The 20045-nt window shown below is 42.7% G+C and overlaps 1 protein-coding gene across 2 annotated transcripts in view; it reads left to right on the top strand.

Moving 5' to 3' along the window:
- Positions 1-6111: 6111 nt before the first annotated feature.
- The window catches only part of AP1S3 (adaptor related protein complex 1 subunit sigma 3), a 30332-nt gene continuing 16398 nt past the window's right edge, over positions 6112-20045 (top strand). The window contains exon 1 of one of the 2 annotated variants that reach the window (XM_082221972.1): positions 6112-6225. In XM_082221972.1, the coding sequence (XP_082078098.1) occupies positions 6223-6225 (3 nt within the window). In that variant the 5' untranslated portion in view covers positions 6112-6222. Of the gene's footprint in view, positions 6226-7661; positions 7679-20045 lie in introns of those variants that run through there. The other variant, XM_082221973.1, reaches the window with a different exon arrangement.

Consider the following 20045-nt stretch of genomic DNA (forward strand, 5'->3'; position numbering starts at 1 on the left):
TTCCATCATACTCATGACACACACAACCTGCTTTAGCTATTTCCGCATATTCCATTAACTTAATTTGCCAATCTTCCTTAGCAGGGACTTTTTCTTCTTTCCAGTGTTGGGCTAGCAATATTCAAGCAGTCATTGCTGGATACAAGTTCTTGTACTCTTTAGGTAAATCAGTTCCTGTAATTCCTAATAGAAAATATTGGGTTTTTTAACAAAGATTAACGGTATTTTTAACATTTTTTTCCCCAATTCGTTATATATCATTTCCCTTTATATATATATAACTTTACACTGCCACCACATATGATAAAACGTACTTCAACTTCTTTACATTTCCAACACTTATTGGAATTGTAGCTCAACAACATCTGGAGGTTAACAAGTTCTCAATCTCTGATTTGGGGGGCGGGGTAGGAAAAGCTGTAGCTACTGAAATCTGTGTCTCTAAAACCAGCTTCACTGTTCTCCTTTGAACTTGGCCACCCTGTGAAAGCAGAACAGACATAGGGGAAAACCTAGATTAATTAGAACAGAAGGACTTGTTAAATTATTTTGGTTTTAACTGGCACCTAAGGTCTTTGCCCATTTGCTATCCTGCTGTTTTTCCATGATTGTTTTATATTGGATTTTTCTTTATTAGAATTACGTGACTTATTTGTATTTTGTAACTTTAGATGTTACGTTGAAAACTGTCCTGTGGCTGTTTTGTAATGATGACGGGTACTCTATATGCTCTGCTGATAAATAAATTGAAAATTAGGCCAAGCAGATGAACAAAAGAATGAAAGGGGGGTTTGCTAGTCACAAAGGTATTTAATATTTATTTTTTGGGAGGGGGCGTTAAAACAGATGTATTTTCTCAGTTTTGCATGACACACTGACCCCCATCCCCAGACTAGAATATTACCTTCTCAGTTCTGCCTTGTCTGGCATCCAATCATCTTACAAGGACAAAGAGATGTGTATATCTGGAATTATAATTGTTCATTCTTATTGTGATATAGTATACATTTTGTGTTCTTTTTCATGTTTTCCCTTTTTAATTTCGTTCTATGTCATTTATTTTAAGTGTTTACTAGAGATTTAAACTTGTTTTTATTAATTTTTGTAAACTGCCTTGGCAGAAACATGATATATTAAATGCAATTAAGCTAAATGAACTCACAGCACCAGCTGTTATCTGAATCAGAAGAGTTTCTTGTCCAACAATGAAGGAACTCCGGGGGATTTCAACTTGCCATCTCTTTACCCAGAACGCTGGCAGTAATTTGGACTGTTGTGAATGTATTTAAGAAACCAAAAGCAGCACAGACCCGATGGAAGGGCCAAGCATACTAAAGCCTAAAGCGGAACCAACAAGGAAGATGCTTTTTTCTTCCTTCTAGGAAGCCCTAGGTCAAAGTTCATATTATTTTGTTTTTGGAACATGTCCCTCTTAAAATATAAAGAATAATAATAAAAAAACAACCAGTGCAGGAATGCAGGGAAGAGAAAAGAGAGTGATGAGGATCTCTTTGTAGATGACTGTTTAACAGGCAGCAGCAACCATTATAAAACAATCACACATGAATCCGGTTTACTTAGGTGACTAAGCTGTGCAAAACATACTTTTGTAGCCGGCTCCTGTGACCTACTACTGTGGATGCAAGATCCAATAGGGCTCTGAATCCTGTAACATAATGTTGGGCAACTGAAGGGTGTGGTTGAGTCACAAATTGCATTAATCTGAGCACGACAGGCAGCCGATGTTACAGTTAGGCTGAAAGGAATGAATAAGAAAAGCACAAAGGAAGAGGAAATCTGCAACCCAGTTCAACTAGAATATCTGGATTTGTGGCCATTTAATAGCTTTGGCTTTGACAGGATAAACATTGGTTTGAAACCAGGTCCTCCACCTCAGCAGGCTTGTCAACTGTGCAGTAAGTCTAAATGAAATACATTGGCTCCCAGTACGTTTCTGAGAACAATTCAAAGCGTTGGTGCTGACCTTTAAAGTCCTAAATGGCCTCGGTCCGGTATATCTGAAGGAGTGTCTCCACCCGCATTGTTCTACCCTGACACTAAGGTCCAGTGCCAAGGGCCTTCTGGTGGTTCCCTCACTGCGAGAAGCCAAGTTACAGGGAACCAGGCAGAGGGCCTTCTCGGTAGTGGCACCCGCCCTGTGGAACACCCTCCCTCCAGATGTCAAAGAGAACAACAACAAGTACCAGACTTTTACAAGACATCTGAAGGCAGCTCTGTTTAGGGAAGCTTTTAATGTTTGATGCATTACTGTATTTTAATATTTTGTTGGAAACTGCTCAGAGTGGCTGGGGAAGCCCAGCCAGATGGATGGGGTATAATAATAATAATAATAATAATAATAATAATAATAATAATTTGCATAGATCAGAGGCGCTGTGCTGACCTTTGGGATCTTACCGGCAGAACAGTGGGTGACTGTGTAATACAGTTCTCATTACCCACGTATGGAATTTTGAAAATGTTAACGTGTTCAGAATGTTGGCTTGCTCTGCCCATTGTAGGGAGTCTGCTGTAATAAATTTCAAAAATGAGAGGTTGTCAAATGTTAAAAATGTGCCAAATGTACATGCATTTCCCCAAAGTGAAGTTATCGTCAGTTAGCAACTTTTACATCTCTCATTTTGAACATTTCCGCATCTTTAAAATTCATTACATGACAGAAAGGTTGGCAGGTACTTTATGCCTTTTGGCTAAAGGCCAAAGTGTTACTGAGTCCTAGTAGCCAGCAAATGTCATGTCTGTCTGTCTAGTACAGTATGCAAGCAGAGCGTCGCAAATTACTTTACACAGATTATAATATTGGGCAACCAGAAAGAAACAGGAACGATATAAACTCAGCCATATATCTTTTAATGGCTTTGCATTGTACTGCCCTGTGAAATGCCCTCCCATTAGATGTCAAAGAAATAAACAACTGATATTATTATTAATAATAATAATAATAATAATAATAATAATAATAATAATAATATATGTACCCTGCCCATCTGGCTGGGTTTTCCCAGCCACTCTGGGTGGCTTCCAACAAAGATTAAAAATACATTAAAATGTCACACATTAAAAAATTCCCTTAACAGGGCTGCCTTCAGATGTCTTCTAAATGTCAGGTTTATCTCTTTGACATCTGGTGGCAAGGTGTTCCACAGGGCAGGCACCACTACCGAGAACGCCCTCTGCCTAGTTCCCTGTAACTTTGTTTCTTGCAGTGAAGAAACCGCCAGAAGGCCCTTGGCGCTGGACCTTGGTGTCTGGGTAGAACGATGGGGGTGGAGACGCTCCTTCAGGTATACTGGGCCGAGGCCGTTTAGGGCTTTAAAGGTCAACACTAACACTTTGAATTGTGGTCGGAAACGTACTGGGAGCCAATGTAGGTCTTTCAAGTCACCAGTCTGGCTGCCACATTCTGGATTAATTGTAGTTTCCGGGTCACCTTCAAAGGTAGCCCCACGTAGAGCGCATTGCAGTAGTCCAAGCAGGAGATAACTAGAGCATGCACCACTCTGGCGAGACAGTTCGCGGGCAGGTAGGGTCTCAGCCTGTGTACCAGATGGAGCTGGTAGCTGATGTTTAGAAGACATCTGAAGGCAGCCCTGTTCAGGGAAGTTTTTAATGACTGATGTTTTAATGTCTTTTTAATCTTTTGTTGGAAGGTGCCCAGAGTGTCTGGGGAAACCCAGCCAGACGGGTGGAGTATAGATAATAAATTATTACTACTCCTACTACTCCTACTCCTACTACTACAGGAGGTTTGCTGCTTTTATAACTATGACTCTTGAGGCATCCAAGCAAAAATTTACTTCAGACCTATGAGCACCTTTTGGCAAACTGTCACAAGATTTTTCACCAGTTGCCAAGTATTTATTGTTGCTGGTGATTGATTGATTGATTGATTGATTGATTGATTGTCTCTAGACCACTCTTCATCAGAGGAACACAGGTCAGTTTACAACAAGCAAGTTCAAATGTAAGATTTGAGCCTTTGCAACATTTGGTTGCAAAATGTGAACACAGCATTATCATACGCCAACAAAACAAAACTTGTAAGATTGCAAAGAATAATTAATTCTTATAAGACCCATAATAACACACAGGCTTTGCGACTCACCCACCCACCTCTGACTAGCGTAGCAATGAAACCGCTAGCACATATGCAAAGCTAAGCAGGGTCCAGTGTGGTTTCAAATTGGATTGGGGAACCGCATGTTGAGATTCCTGCATGGCAATTCTATGAGTCTAAGACTGTGAGACAAGGGGCTCCACTGTGCACATCTTGTCCCAAAGCCCCACAACAGCCTAAACTAGCACTGACATAAATACTCAGCAGCAAACTCAGTTGTGCCTCTGCATAACGTGCAAAGCAGCAAGCTGAAAGTCCCAGGTTCGAAATGGTACATAATGAGCTAAAGAAAATGTTTAAAAATACTTTTGTTAAAAAACCAGAAGCCTTTTTACTGGGTATAGTGAATGAAGAGATACCAAGGGAAGATAAATGACTGTTTATGTATGCAACAACTGCGGCAAGAATTCTTTTAGCCCAAAAATGGAAACAAGAAGTACCAACGAAAGAAGAGTGGCAGATGAAGATGATGGACTTTGCAGAACTAGCGAAGCTGACAGGAAAAATCCAAAACCAGCATGATCAAGTATTCCAAAAGGACTGGAGTAAATTTATACGATATCTGAAAGATTATTGTAAGCAATTAACATCGCTAGCAGGGTTGTCTGAAGACTTGTAACAAGAAATTTTCTGTCTTTCTATATTTATTTAAATGTTGAGCCATTTTGTAATGAGTGTAATTAGAATTGGAAAATGTACAAAATGCAATGAATTATAAAGGTTAATTTTGAAAGCCATGAGGCAGGAGGGAAGGAAGTTGATAGGCTCTAAAGTGCCAAAGCAGTAAAGTGGATAATGATGATGTGAATGTATAATATTAAATGGAATACACACACACACACACAGAGAGAGAGCATCTTCAGGCTTGAGGGCATAGGAACTAACTCCTAGGGGCTGTAGAGGCTTTGGCCCCCACAATAAAATATTTGCAGGGGCTGGCCCCCACAAAGTTGATGGACATTTCCATTCCCATTGTGTGTGTGTGCACTGTGTCATGCGATCGATTATGCACAGATGTTACTGGTCCAGAGATGGAAAGCAGATAAAGTCCCTATCAGAGAAGAATGGCAGATCAAGTAGATGGATTCTGCCAAAATGGCTAAAATGACCCATAGAATCAGAAATCAGGAAGACCAAAAGTTTAATAATGAATGGGGAAAATTTATAACTTATCTTAAAGACCATTGTAAACAGTTAAAATCGTTAGTAGGATTGGAATATCACCTGTAGTTTAAAGGTGAATTTTGGATACAATGGAGAAATAAAAGATCTGGATTATTATAAAAGATGCAGGAGGAAATAAGTAACAGTAGGATCCACAAAGGGGAGGAGGGAAGTCCAAGAGATTCCTTGGAATCTAGTTTTTATGTTGTATATGTGACTGTAAAATTTCAATCTGAAAAACCAAATAAATAAATTTCTTTTTTTTTTTAAAAAAAAAAAGATTATGCGGGGCATAATGATACATGCACAATATTTTTATTCAAGTTGGCACCCCTGTTTAGGAGAAGCCCCTGTCTGAAATCCTGGAGAGCCCTGTAGACAACAATGAGCTATGTGGACCAATATCCTGACTCGGAACAAGTGGGAGATGCTGTACTTATGTTTTCCATCTCTTCGTTACGGCTGCTTCTTTTCCTATAACTTTCTCCCCAAAGGAGACAAGTAGAACGCACGACTGCAGTCTCCTCGGGGCCGAGACCCAACCTTTTGCTCCTTCTGTTCTCCTGCAAAGCGCTCGAGAACAGCAGCATCGCTCAGGTAGGAGGAAAACTCTCCGGAGACTCTTATCTTTCCGCTTAGAGAGCGCCAGTCCCCAAGTAAGGGGAGGAGAGATCCTCTCCCCGCGAAACTCACTCGGTGCAAAGCGACCTCTCCAACCCGCCCCTGGGGCTGTTGCCGGAGTGACCCGGGAGGGGGAGGAGTGGGGTGGGGAGGAGTTAATAACTTTCAGTTTAGGGCATTATGGGAAAGCAGGGCGAGCGGCTGGGAGTTCACCTGTGCCTGCGGGGGGGAGGGGGGAAGACCCGCACAGGGCACGGGGCTTGGAGCCACCCGGGGTGGGGAGCGGCTCTCTGGCAGCCATGGTGAGTACCCCCGAGGGGGAGCGCGGGGTTGGTTGGGCTGACACAGCTCCGGGGCTCCGGGGAGCCAGGAGGAGGAACTACCTGCTGGCGCCAGGTGAAGCAGCCTCCGCGCAGCAGAGAGGCAGGTCGGGCAAGGCTCGCCCTTGAAAAGCGCACAGAAGATCTGCTGGGCTTTTCCTGCTCCTTTTTTTTGCAAGGAAACGGCAACAGGACGCAAAGTTTGCAGGAGTTGATGGGTCGGTCGGTTGCCCAGGGGGCTTTTCTCTCTTTCTGGGCTTGAGCCGGCTATTATAGAGTTAAGCGACCCCCCCCCTTTCCGCGTTTTTTTCCTTGCGCGGGTATTGAACGCGCGCTCTCTCCCTTTCTGACATTGCAAGAGAGGAGAGGGCAGGAGTTGGCTGGCGCATATCTTCCTCCACCTGTTGCTGGTTCAGGGTCAAGGGGGCATGGAGATAAGAGCCAAGTGCTGCAGGAACCGGGACCACCGCACCCAGTTTCTGTGTTCAAGCCCAGCCCCCATTCCCTTCCACTCAATTCAACGGAGGGATGTTGGGAACAAACTTTGCTGGAGCAGTGGTCAAATCAAATAAAATCAAATATCTTTAATACGGTCAGTGACCAGGAAGCAATTTATAAAATATGACATTAAGAGTAGTATTGTGCTACAAGTAGCAGTAGAAATATGGCCAATTCTCAGAATTGGTGCTTATATTTATGACCAGGTTTCAAGTTTTAAGTTTTTAAAATTCAATTCAGGAGTCGCTACTGTTTATTATCGTTCTTTCGATGTTTACAGTTTGAACTCCTTTGTAGACATCATTGCTCGTCTTATTCTTGTTGCAATGTAACAGTACTTTGCCACGGACCTGTTAATTTCGGACTCTTTGTCAGCTAAGAGGTGTCTGATATAGGTGTCGTCTGTACTACGAGGTATTTTCCTCAGAATCGGTTCGATCAGCTCTTTTCTTGAGTCTCGATATAATGGGCAGTATAAGATGACATGCCCAATGGTTTCGATTTCATTGCTGTTACAGGGACATAATCTTTGTTCGATCGGTATTTTATTGTATCTTCCCTCTAGAAGAGCTGAAGGGAGAGCGTTAAAGCGGGCCCTAGAAAATGCCCATCGGTGTTTAGCGTTGTCTAGAACTTTGAGATAGTTTGCTAGATGGGGCCTTTGGGAATTGTATAGAAGTTTATAGGTTATCAGAAGTTGGTTAAAGTCATTTTGGGTTTCAATGTCCCTGAGTCTTTCTTTGATTATGTTCTTGGCCCTTCCCCCTTCTAAACTTAATAAATACTCTGGGGAGAGACCATATGTGGCCAGTTTTCTGAGAATGCCCTTCAACCAGCTAGATTGGAATTTGTCAAGAAGCATCAGGGAAAGTAGTCCAACCGGCGAGTTGTTAAGTCTTAGCCAAGTGCATAAGGCTGGAGCAGTGGTCAACACAAGGTAAAGGTAAAGGGACCCCTGACCATTAGGTCCAGTCGTGACCAACTCTGGGGTTGTGGCGCTCATCTCGCTTTATTGGCCGAGGGAGCTGGCGTACAGCTTCCAGGTGATGTGGCCAGCATGACTAAGGCGCTTCTGACGAACCAGAGCAGTGCACGGAAACGCCATTTACCTTCCCGCCAGAGTGGTACCTATTTATCTACTTGCACTTTGACGTGCTTTTGAACTGCTAGGTTGGCAGGAGCAGGGACCGAGGAACGGTCGAACAGGGAGCTCACCCTGTTGCGGGGATTCAAACTGTCGACTTTCTGATCAGCAAGTCCTAGGCTCTGGGGTTTAACCCACAGCGCCACCCGTGTCCCTTAAATAAATCACCTGGAGCACTGTCAACAAAGAACTAAAACAATCAAGTGACACTTGGAAGTTGTGCAAGGGGTATTTCAGGAGAGGGCTGCCAGCTTTTAACAGCAGTGTGATAGGCAGGTTTCCATCAGGGGCAGTCCCCCCTTCAGCTTTGAATGTACAGTGGTACCTCGGGTTAAGAACTTAATTCGTTCCAGAGGTCCGTTCTTAATCTGAAACTGTTCTTAACCTGAAGTACCACTTTAGCTAATGGGGTCTCCTGCTGCCGCTGCTCTGTTCTCATCCTGAAGCAAAGTTCTTAACCTGAGGTACTATTTCTGGGTTAGTGGAGTCTGTAACCTGAAGCATCTGTAACCTGAAGCGTATGTAACCCAAGGTACCACTGTACAGGGATGGTGAAAGCTGTACCTGACAGGTTTCTGTCTATCATGCAGGTATGAAGAGTAGGGGAATGCCACACCTATGTTAGAAAAAAAGTTAGCAAAGGGTTTCTCCCCCTCTCCAGCTAAGGTTTGGGTGGGTTATTTTATTCTCTTTGTACTTTGGGACGCTAGAAACTGCTGTATAAAGATACAGGAATTTATTGCAATAAAACTTCCCTGATTGGGAGTGGGGTTAATTGGGAAGGTCTTATTTCACTATCTGGGTTTGGGAAATCATCACAGGTCAGAAAGGAACCTTCTTCTAGCTAGAAATGCCTCACAACCTCAAAGAGTTTTCTGACAGTGGTGCCGTGTGCCTTGTCTCACTGGCTCGAGACATCTACAGCTGTCTGATTTGCATGCACCTTAGCACCTTAGTGTGGTGGCTCCTCATTCACTCTGAGCTTCTGCTTTTGGTATGCTGTGGCCTGCATTTAACCCGCAGAGGGGATCCTTCAAAGTTTGGACCTCTGTGGTGATCCTCTGATTCCAGATGCAACCCTAACTCCACTTACCTGGGTCTGACTTCTGAGCAGATGTGGTTTAGTTATCCGCTAAAACTAAAATCCATTTTGTCTGCGAAGGTTGGCGGGCAGAACTGGGCCAGTGCATTAATACTGCTCAAGTAAAAGAACAAGTAAAAGAGCTAATCTGTTGAGCAACGAATGAGGTGGCCAAGAGTTTAGGGTGCCTGACGACATTCCTGAGCTGAAATCAGGTTCCTCCTGGTTCCATTCTTAATGGGTGACCCCTTGGCCTATCTACTTCACTGGTATGTGTAGTACATTTCCTTTGTAGGCTTATTGTCAGGTGGATTTTGACCCTCGATTTGCATGTGGTTTCACTTGCCTCTCTCCCTCTCCCTTTTCATATTGACTTTGCTTTGTGTAGTTCAAACAGGCCCTTCAATTAATGGTAATGTGAGTAGTTTTATCTAAAATACCAAATCAATGGGAGGCTGGGTGGAGACTTCCGGAGGCGGCGCGAAGCAAGTAATGGCGGTCCTCTTTGCGCTGCGAAGAGGGGCTCCGCAGGAAAGGGTCGTTCGCTGCGGCAAAGCGACGACCCACTAAGAAAAACCACGAGCAGAGTGAGCTCGTGGCCGTGGGATCCGGCGGGCACCAAGAGCGACCCCCGAAACGAAGAAGGGACCCCGTAAGGGGTTCCGGAAGCGCGGAGGGGAAGCGGTGCTGTGGATTCATCGCTCTTTCTGCGGGAGTGAAGCCGCGCGGCTGTTACTGATGAGCGCCGACCTTTCTTCCTTCTACATTGGATTACAAATCAACTACTCGTGAGTAAGACTTACTCGAAATTGGATTACAAATTTATGAATTCGGCTGAAAGCGGGAGACGAGAAAAAGGAAGTCCGTCTCCCGACGATGCTTAGTGATCAAAGGCAAAGATCTGACAAGCTGGAAGCAGCACAGAGAGGTTTTAAAGTGAGAGACATCATACGTCCAGAGAAGTCGGAAATTGAAGGAGGCAAGTTATTCTTATTTTCTTGTTATTTTCTGTACCTTATTTGGGGACTTTCTCCTCTGCTAGACCTTTAAAAACTTTAAAGACTTTAAAACCCCCAATCTCCGGACTTGCAGCGGGACAAAAGGCTACTTTGCGGATACATTTACAACCTGAAATGGATATTTAGAGGCATTACTGTTGGATACAATTAAACAACTGTACCTTGCACCTTTTAAGAAACTTGTGGCAACATTGTGAGAGCTCTGCCAGAGGGAAAAGGTCTTTTCCAAGGATTATTGTTAATTTACTTAACTGAAGGAACTTTAATGGCGACTGAAACTTTGTTTCTTCTTTCCTGAACTGTAACATCACTCCCTCTAGTGGAGTTTGGGATTTACAACTTTCTGGGAACCAACTTTGCTTTGTCTCTCTGTGGTTTGGTTGTTTACTCCAAGGCCTGTCTTTCTCATGAAACTTTTGACAGTTTGACCTTGAATCCTAAGACAGGTGTGGAATGAGTGACAGAGTGAAAACAAGAGCTGCGTCGAAGGCAGGGAAAGGCAAACTGACACAAACAACCCTGTTTTCTCAGGGACGTAGATCTTCGGTCCCTGCTGTTTTACAGACTGCACCCCCGCCAACAACTCCAGCTGAAGAAGCTGAACAATTAACAGGCGAGGATATGGCATCTGGAGGATCTAACACTTTGCTAGAGGAAATGCTACAACAATTCGCAATTTTGAATAAAAAAGTGGATGATCAAACTGCAAAAATTGACTTAGCCACATCCTCAATCACCAAACTTTCAGAACAGGTGGCTAAACACTCACAAGATATTGGTAATCTAAACGACGTAACATCTGAAAATCGAAAATTGGCGGAGGCTGCGATTGGGAAAGCAGAGGCTGCAGCCAAAGGAGTGGAGGAACTGAAAGGAGAGGTAAGGCCGCTCCACAAACATATTACGGACCAGCAGGCCTACCTGTCTTTGGTGGAATTGCGAAACAGGGAAAATAATTTGAGATTACGCTCTATCCCAGAGATTGAGAAAGAGGATTTGACTGGTTTCTTAACGGCAGAATTTTCCAAATTCTGGGGTATAAATCAAGATACAGACTTCAAAATAACGACTGCATTTAGATTGGGAAGAGTTGCCGGGAAGGACAGGCCTAGAGACTGTTTGATTATTTTAAGGACTAAACAGGAGAGAGACAAGCTACTTGATTTACATTTCAACAAAGCACTTGTGATCCAGGACAGAAGAGCACAAATTTACAAGGATATTCCTAAACAATTACTGGATCTAAGAGCTAACTATACGGATCTAGCTGGACTTTTGAGAGGTAACGGAATACCTTACAGGTGGGAGTTTCCACAAGGTCTTTCGTTTAAATACAAAGGAAAGAAGATAAAAATCAAAACGAAAGAGGATAGCCAGAAGTTTCTACACGATCACGGAGAAGACTTACAGAAAGGAGCGGCAGCTATTTGGCCACCACCAGAGTTAGGAAAAGAGTTACCACCCTCGGATTCGGACAAAAAAGAAGATACCCAACAAGAGTAACAACAGATTGACACAAGATGTCTCTGCAGCTGTATAGTTGGAACATTAATGGCGCGAATTCCCCTGAAAAACGCAAAAGGATCTTCCATATTTTAAAGAAAGAGAATTTGGATATAATTTGTTTGCAAGAAACACATGTGACCAGGTTACACAGGAAGGTGTTAACAAATAAAAGATTAGGCCAAGAATTTATCTCATCAGACAGAGTAAAGAAGAGAGGCGTGGTGATTTACGCCAAAGAGAATCTTTCACTAAAATTTTTGTTTAAAGATGAACAAGGAAGAATCCTGGCTATTGAAATTTCGACCCAAGGAGAAAAAGTTTTGATATTGGGAATTTATGCACCAAATGAGGGGAAATCAGAATTTTATAAGAAGCTGCATGAGACATTATTGGACTATCTGGACTATTCTAACATCATTATGATGGGAGATATGAATGGGGTTGTCTCTACTTTGATGGATAAGTCACAGAATCAGAACTTGACTAAAGATGGAAGACTACCAAAAACTTTCTTTGAACTAACTGACAATATGGATTTAATCGATCTATGGAGGACGAGAAACCCCCTAGGTAAAGAAGGAACTTTCTTTTCTGAAGCCCACCTGTCATGGACAAGAATCGACCAAATTTGGACAACTAGAGGGCTGGCACCTAAGACTACAAAAATAGAAATCTGCCCAAAGACTTGCTCCGACCATAACGCTTTGAAAATGGAAATGAGATTTACTACTGCCGATTCCTTCAGATGGAAAATGAATGACAACCTGCTAAGAGATCAAGAGATTGTAAAGAAGGCCCAAAAAGCTTTAAAGGACTATTTTGAAATCAACTTAAATACCTCGGTGGAAAAAAGAACAATCTGGGACGCGAGTAAAGCTGTTATGAGAGGGTTTCTGATACAACAGAATACGATTAAGAAAAAACTCTGGAATGGTAAAAAAGACAAGATATTGGAGAAGATAAGAGACGGTGAGAAAAAATTAAGATTGAATCCAAAATCAAAAGAGACTCTAAGAGAAATTAAATTCCACCAGTCACAATATGCGCAACTGATCAACCAAGAAGTGGAATGGAGAATTAAACAAATGAAACAAAGATCATTTGAGTCGGCAAATAAATGTGGGAAACTGCTAGCTTGGCAGTTGAAAAAGAGACAAAAATTAAATTATGTTACCAATCTAGAAGTTGAAGGAAAGAACATCCAGAAACCCGGAGAAATTAGAAAGTGCTTCCAGAAATATTTCAAAAAATTATACACACAAGGATCCGAGGATGTAGCCGAGATAGAACAATTTTTGAAAGAAAATGGCCTTCCAGAACTATCTCAAGAGAAGAGATCAATCTTGAATTGCAAAATAACACAACAGGAAATTGAGGATGCCATTCAGAATATGCAGTTGGGCAAATCTCCAGGACCGGATGGACTCACCTCCAAGTATTATAGGACGTTAAAAGACTATTTGATACAACCACTAGAGGAGGTTTGCAACCAGATTATGGGGGGAGGGAAGGCACCAGATACGTGGAAAGAAGCATTCATCACACTGATACCTAAAGTGGAAACTGAAAAGACTCAACTTAAGAACTACCGCCCCATCTCACTCCTAAACGTGGATTACAAAATATTTGCGGATGTTTTGGCTAACAGATTTAAAAAAGTATTAAATGAAGTAATCCATAAGGACCAAGCAGGCTTTCTCCCAGGTAGACATTTGTTTGACAACACCAGGAATATTATTGATATTCTGGAACTTTTACAAACAAATATTAACACTAAAGCAGTGTTAATTTTTATTGATGCGGAGAAGGCCTTTGACAATATTTCTTGGAAATTTATGAAGAAAAACTTGGAAGGGATGGGAGTGGGAAGGGGGTTTGAGAATGGAATAGAGGCAATCTATTCTGAACAAAAAGCTAAGTTGATAGTGAACAATGTGGTGACAGAAGAACTTCATATTGAAAAAGGAACACGCCAGGGGTGCCCCCTATCCCCTTTATTGTTTATTTCGGTCCTGGAGGTTTTGCTGAACATGATAAGGGAGGATCGGCAGGTACAAGGAATACGGGTCGGAGCAAAACAATATAAACTGAAAGCATTTGCAGATGATCTGGTTTTAACACTACAGGAGCCAGAACCCAGTACAAAAAGAGTTTTGGATCTGATCCAGAAATTTGGCCGGGTGGCGGGTTTTAAGCTGAACAAGCAAAAAACTAAGGTGTTAGGGAAAAATCTGACGGCTATGGAAACAGAAGGGTTTCAGAAAGAGACAGAACTAAACATTGTTAAAAAAGTGAAATACCTGGGGGTGAACTTGTCTTCTAAGAATTTGAATTTATTTAAAGACAATTATGAGAAATGTTGGCTAGAAGTTAAAAAAGATTTAGAAATTTGGTCAAGACTGAAATTATCCTTGTTAGGCCGAATTGCAGCTATAAAGATGAACGTTTTGCCAAAGATGTTGTTTTTGTTTCAGGCCCTGCAGATTGTGGACAGAGTGGAATGCTTTGGAAAGTGGCAGAAGGATATTTCTAGGTTTGTCTGGCAGGGCAAAAAGCCCCGAATAAAGTTCAAAATATTAACTGATGCAAAAGAGAGAGGGGGGTTTGCCCTGCCGGACTTAAGGTTATATTATGAAGCGGCGGCCTTCTGCTGGATGAAAGATTGGATTTTACTAGAAAACACTGATGTCCTAGATCTGGAAGGCTTTAACAATTCGTTAGGTTGGCATGCGTATTTGTGGTATGACAAGGGTAAATCATATGGAATGTTTAAAAACCATATTGTCAGAAAAGCAATATATATGGTCTGGAAAAAATATAAAGACTTATTGGAGAGTAAAACTCCGAGGTGGATTTCACCAATAGAGGCCAAAGCTCGGAAAACAACCAATATGGAGGCATACTGGCCGAAATATTGGGAAATAATAGAAAATATTGGAGGTAATTGGAGACTGCAGAGCTTTGAAAAACTAAAGGATAAGGTGCAAAATTGGCTGCATTATGCCCAAATTAATGAGGTTTTTAAGTTAGACAAAAAAATAGGTTTCCAGGTGGAAAAATCAAAACTTGAGACAGAATTGCTTGAATCAAAGACCAAGTTATTATCGAGAATGTATAACTTGCTGCTTAAATGGAACACTCAGGATGAGACAGTTAAATCAGCAATGATAAAATGGGCCCAGGACATTGGTTATAATATTATGTCTGAAGACTGGGAAAGGTTATGGACCACCGGTATGAAATTTACTGCATGTAATGCTTTGAAAGAAAACATTATGAAGATGGTATACAGGTGGTACATGACCCCGGTTAAGCTAGCTAAGATTTACCATTTGTCCGATAACAAATGTTGGAAATGCAAGGAAGCTGAGGGGACATTCTTTCACCTCTGGTGGACTTGCCCAAGACTGAAGGCCTTCTGGGAAATGATCTACAATGAGTTAAAAAAGGTGTTTAAGTACACCTTTCCCAAGAAACCAGAGGCCTTCCTTCTGGGCATTGTCGGCCAGAAGGTGTTTAAAAAGGATAGAACCTTTTTTATGTACGCTACAACAGCAGCAAGAATTCTTATCGCCAAGCATTGGAAGACCCAAGATTTGCCCACACTGGAGGACTGGCACTCGCAATTGATGAACTACATGGAACTAGCCGAGATGACTGCAAGGATCCGGGACTTGGGAGAAGAAGCAATGGAGGAGGACTGGAAAAAATTTAAAGACTATTTGCAAAAGTATTATAAGTTATATGAAACATAAGATGTCGTATGATTGGGAACTTAGCTCCAGTAATGAAACTTGAATATTTAAGAAATTTGATAAGATTTATGAAAGAACCAAGATTTAAATGGGTAAAAACGATATTATGGTATATTTTTAGAGTATATGGTGACCAAGAGATTTAAATCTAAATTGCAATTGAAAATATAAAGAAATACACGAAATAAGGGTATAATTTGCTGATAAATTTATTGTTAAGAATGCATTTGCGGGGGACGGGGGAAGTCCAATGGAAATTTGAAATAAGTCATTGAAGTGGTCGTGTTTCTTTTCTTTTTTATTTCCTTTCTTCTTGTCTTTTCTTTTTATTCTTTGATTGTTCTGTTATTTCTGTAAAAAATGTAATAAAAATTATTATAAAAAAAAAATGGGAGGCTGGGTGGAGCCAACTTATTTGCTTTTCTAAATCAGAGGCCTGGTGATGGCTTTCCAAGAGATTTAATCCATGCACTTCTCTTCAGTTGTAGAACACCTGCTGTGCGTATAGAAGGCCCCGGGTTCCATCTCCTGGTCTGACTGGAATGCCCCCAGTCTGAAATCATGGAATGCTACCAGCCAGCCAGTAGACGGCAGCTTCCTACTTTCTCCTCTTTCATGGTTAGGAATGGGAGAGAAGGCAATCACTTTCCTCTGGCTGCAAAGCTGCCTGATAGCAAGCCAGATCATTTGTTCATCTAGCTCAGTGCTTCTCAAACTTGTTGTTGAACTACAACTCCCATCATCCCTGACCACTGGTCCTGCCAGCTGGGGATGATGGGAGTTGTAGCCCAACAACAGCTGGGGATACTCTATACCAGGGCTAGGCAAACTCGACACTCCAGATGTTTTGGGACTACAATTCCCATCATCTTTGACCACTGGTCCTGCTAGCTAGGGATCATGGGAGTTGTAGTCCCAAAACATCTGAAGGGCCGAGTTTGCCTAGGCCTGCTCTATACATCTGGTCCTTCCAGATGTTGCTGGACTCCTTATCCCTGACCATCGACTCTGCTGTTGATGGGGCTGAGTGGAGAAGTAGTCCAACAAGTTCTTGAGGGCCACAGCTTCTCCATCCCTGGTGGGTACCGATTGGCAGCAGCTCTCCACGGCCTCAAGCAGCAGTTTCTCTCTACTTGGAGATGTCAGCGATTGAACTCAGGACCTTCTGTGTGTTTCACCACTGAACAATGGGCCCTCTCTGCTGTTACATGTAGGCCTGAAGTCCCAATATGGTGTCTCTCCCAGTTTTTTGCTTTTGTGTGGTTTGGTTGGGGGGACACTTGGCTGTTTGGTCCTTGTGGGGGTTTTTTGGGGGGGCATGTATAGGTATGTTTCTTGTTGCTTTTTCAAGTGTGTGTGGGACGGTCTAAGCATCATCCATTTGTTCTTCTGTGAAATGGGTATTTTTCTGGTGTCCATGACAGTTTCTTAGGTTTCCAGCTGTGCCCCATGGCCCAAAACTCTGCAGACCTTGGATGTAAATCGGATAGCAATGGTTGCTGATGCAATTTGTGTGGGGAGGAAGACACCATCCTGCCTCACTAAGCTGCTTCTACCTTTCCTACTGCAGGGAAACACCCAGGGGTGTATTTAAACTTTGCCATTGGGTGTTCCAGAAGTCCAGTGTGACTCCAGAATCTGTGACAGGTTAGCTGAGGCTAGAGGGGATGATTTACAAAGAACCATATATATATATTTTCTGTATGCATCAACCCCGCGTCAACTCCTTATCCCATTAGTTGTGTTCTAAATGTTCCCCGTCCTTAAGCAGCTGCCAAAGATGTGGGGCAAAGCATTGTGTGATGAAATCGGGACATGGGCTATATTTTATGATGTGTTTTATGGCGTGGAGAGCTAGTGTGGCAGAGTGATTAGACTGCCAGACTAGGACCTGCGAGGTAAAGGGACCCCTGACCATTAGTTCCAGTCGTGACCGACTCTGGGGTTGCGGCGCTCATCACACTTTATTGGCCGAGGGAGCCGGCGTACAGCTTCCGGGTCATGTGGCCAGCATGACTAAGCCGCTTCTGGAGAACCAGTGCACGAAAATGCCGTTTACCATTCCATGTTTCATAAAATTCTATCATTACATTACCCTAGACTATTTTGGTCTTATCTTTCTATAATAGAATAAACCTTAAAATTTAAAACTTAAGTCTTAACCTTACCATCTTCTTATAATCATAATATTCTTTCATAATTCTTTAAGCATCTTTGCTAAAGCCAGGTAATTTCTTCCAACATTTTTTCTATCATTCATCAACTTTATAAAACATTCTAGTAATAAGAAAGAAAAGAAAGGTACAAACAAATCCAGTTTTTCCCCAACATCCCTTCCTCCTGGTTCCGGGTTTTGTCAGTCCTTGTTCTCACATACCTAAGCTAATATTTGAACCCAGGCCTTCCAGGTCCAGTTCAAACACATGGATTTCTCATTTCATCTGCTTATCTCTGGGCAACGTAGCACAATGCTTTCAGGAAAGTGAACTTGTAGAAAAGTTTTCTAAGACTTTGCTGATCACTGGTTGTTGCATAAAACATCAAAACAAAACATTTTCAAAAAACCCCCACTTGAAACTATTGATAACTCAGACTGAAAGCTTCCGAACAACTGTGTGAAACTTTACAAACATATAGAAGAAGAAAGGTGCTCATGTTGGTCTGTAGGGAAGATTCACAAAGTCTGTATACCTTCAGTATACCTGAAGGAGCGTTTCCACCCCCACTGTTCAACCTGGACACTGAGATCCAGCGCCAAGGGCCTTCTGGCGGTTCCCTCACTGCGAGAAGTGAAGTTACAGGGAACCAGGGAGGGCCTTCTTGGTAGTGGCGCCTACTCTGTGGAACGCCCTCCCATCAGATGTCAAAGAAATAAACAACTATCTGACGTTTAGAAGACATCTGAAGGCAGCCCTGTTTAGGGAAGTTTTTAATGACTGATGTTTTAATGTATTTTTAATCTTTTGTTGGTAGCCGCCCAGAGTGTCTGGGGAAACTCAGCCAGATGGGTGGGGTGTAAATAGTAAATTATTATTAATATTACTATATTAGGGCAACCAAAATGTCACCAAAATAGTGTGAAAGCTTTCAAGTTTTGGGTTTTTTGAATAGAACTCTTGATCTAGCTAGATGTTGACAGAATGCAAAGGTTAGGAGTGAGAAAAAGGTGGTTGGTTTTAGTCAAGCTATCCGTGTCTGCATCTGGGTAGGTTTTAAGAAGGAGTGACAAGATGGGAGTGACAGGGAGGGGAGAAGGAAGCATTTTGCCAGCCCTATGCTCAGCACTTCCCAAAGTGCCGAGCATGGGGCCTCCTGCGCTGTGGTTCCCATGCGCCTGGCAGCCAGCTGGCTGACAGATGCTTGGGAATCTCTCACAAGGGATTTTGACAGGTGGGTGGGGCAATCCCTCTCAGGTGACCTCATAACAATGCCAAGTGGTTGACAGGTGGGTTGTCCTGTCCTCCTGTCAAAGTTGGCATATGAGGTAGGTCAAAGAAAACTTCCCCACCCCTGATCTAGCCTGATGAAAAGTTCGGGCGAATCCCAAAGCTTGCTGGCTATTTTGTGACACTTAGCTCATCCTAATAAAGGTCTTGTTCTAATGTGGATGTTGAAATTTTACAGACACGTAAACTTTTATTAAAGTAAAATAAATCAAAATGTGCATGTTGCCTTATAGAGCATTGACTCTTTTTGGAAAGGCAAGCCTCAGGGGAGACTAAAGCAATACCAGACATTTTCTGGAGAGATGTAGCAAGAGATTTACAGCCAAACCAAACTTTGGGATGCATGCACGGCAAACCCGGAAGTATTTTACCAGGTTTCGCCACGCGCACATGCGCAGAAGCGAGAGACCCTCAGGTTGCGGCAACCTTGGGATCCGACTGGCCCTCCGTAACGGATCCCATCTGCAACCAGAGGTACCACTGTATTTCCACTTGAGAGTGAGAACCATTGAACTTATTGGGAACTTGCTGCCAAGGTAACATGCATAGGATCAGGTTGTTGGTTAAGCAATGTTTATATCCTCACGGTTATAAGAACATCAGTAGAACCCTGCAGGATCAGACCAATGACCCATGTAGTCCAGCATCCTGTTCTCACAGTGGTTGACCTATGGGAAGCTCACAAGCACTCCCCCATTGTCCCATGACGAGAAATTCTGATATTCAGAGGCATGCTGCCTATGACAGTGGAAGCAGAACATAGTTATTGTGGGCACAGATAGCCACAGGTATCCTTATTCTTTGGTCTTTAGAGCCATCCCTGCATCATGTGGGAGCAGTCTATAGTTTAATTTTCTCCATACTGTTCATAATGTATACATGTCATTCATAGTTGCTCTTACTCTCATTTCCCCCACCCCTAAACTAATACTCTCCCCCCCCAAAAAAACAACAACTCCAAACCTTTCCTCACAAGGAGTTCCAGCCTCACGGTCATTTTGGTTGCCCACCTCTGTTTTTCCAGTGTTTCCTCAAACTTGGATCCCCAGCTGTTGTTGGACTACAACTCCCATCATCCCTGATCACTGGTCTTGCCAGCTATGGATGATGGAAGTTGTAGTCCAACAACAGCTGGGGACCCAAGTTTGAGGAAACACTGTGTAGCACAAGTGTTGTGTCTTTTTGTGTCGGGCTCCATCCTCAGACCTTAGTCAGCCAAGGAGGGGAGAAAAATCAGGCCCCCTCTTTTTCCTGTTTGCTCACAGCACCAGGTAGTCAGTGGTACAGAATGTGGAGATTTGTCTTAATATAAGTTTCATTTAGAGAAAGGCTGGAGAAAACCCTTCTGGTCTG

The sequence above is a fragment of the Podarcis vaucheri genome (assembly GCF_965113315.1).
Source record: "Podarcis vaucheri genome assembly, chromosome: 5".
NCBI classification, from domain to species: domain Eukaryota; kingdom Metazoa; phylum Chordata; class Lepidosauria; order Squamata; family Lacertidae; genus Podarcis; species Podarcis vaucheri.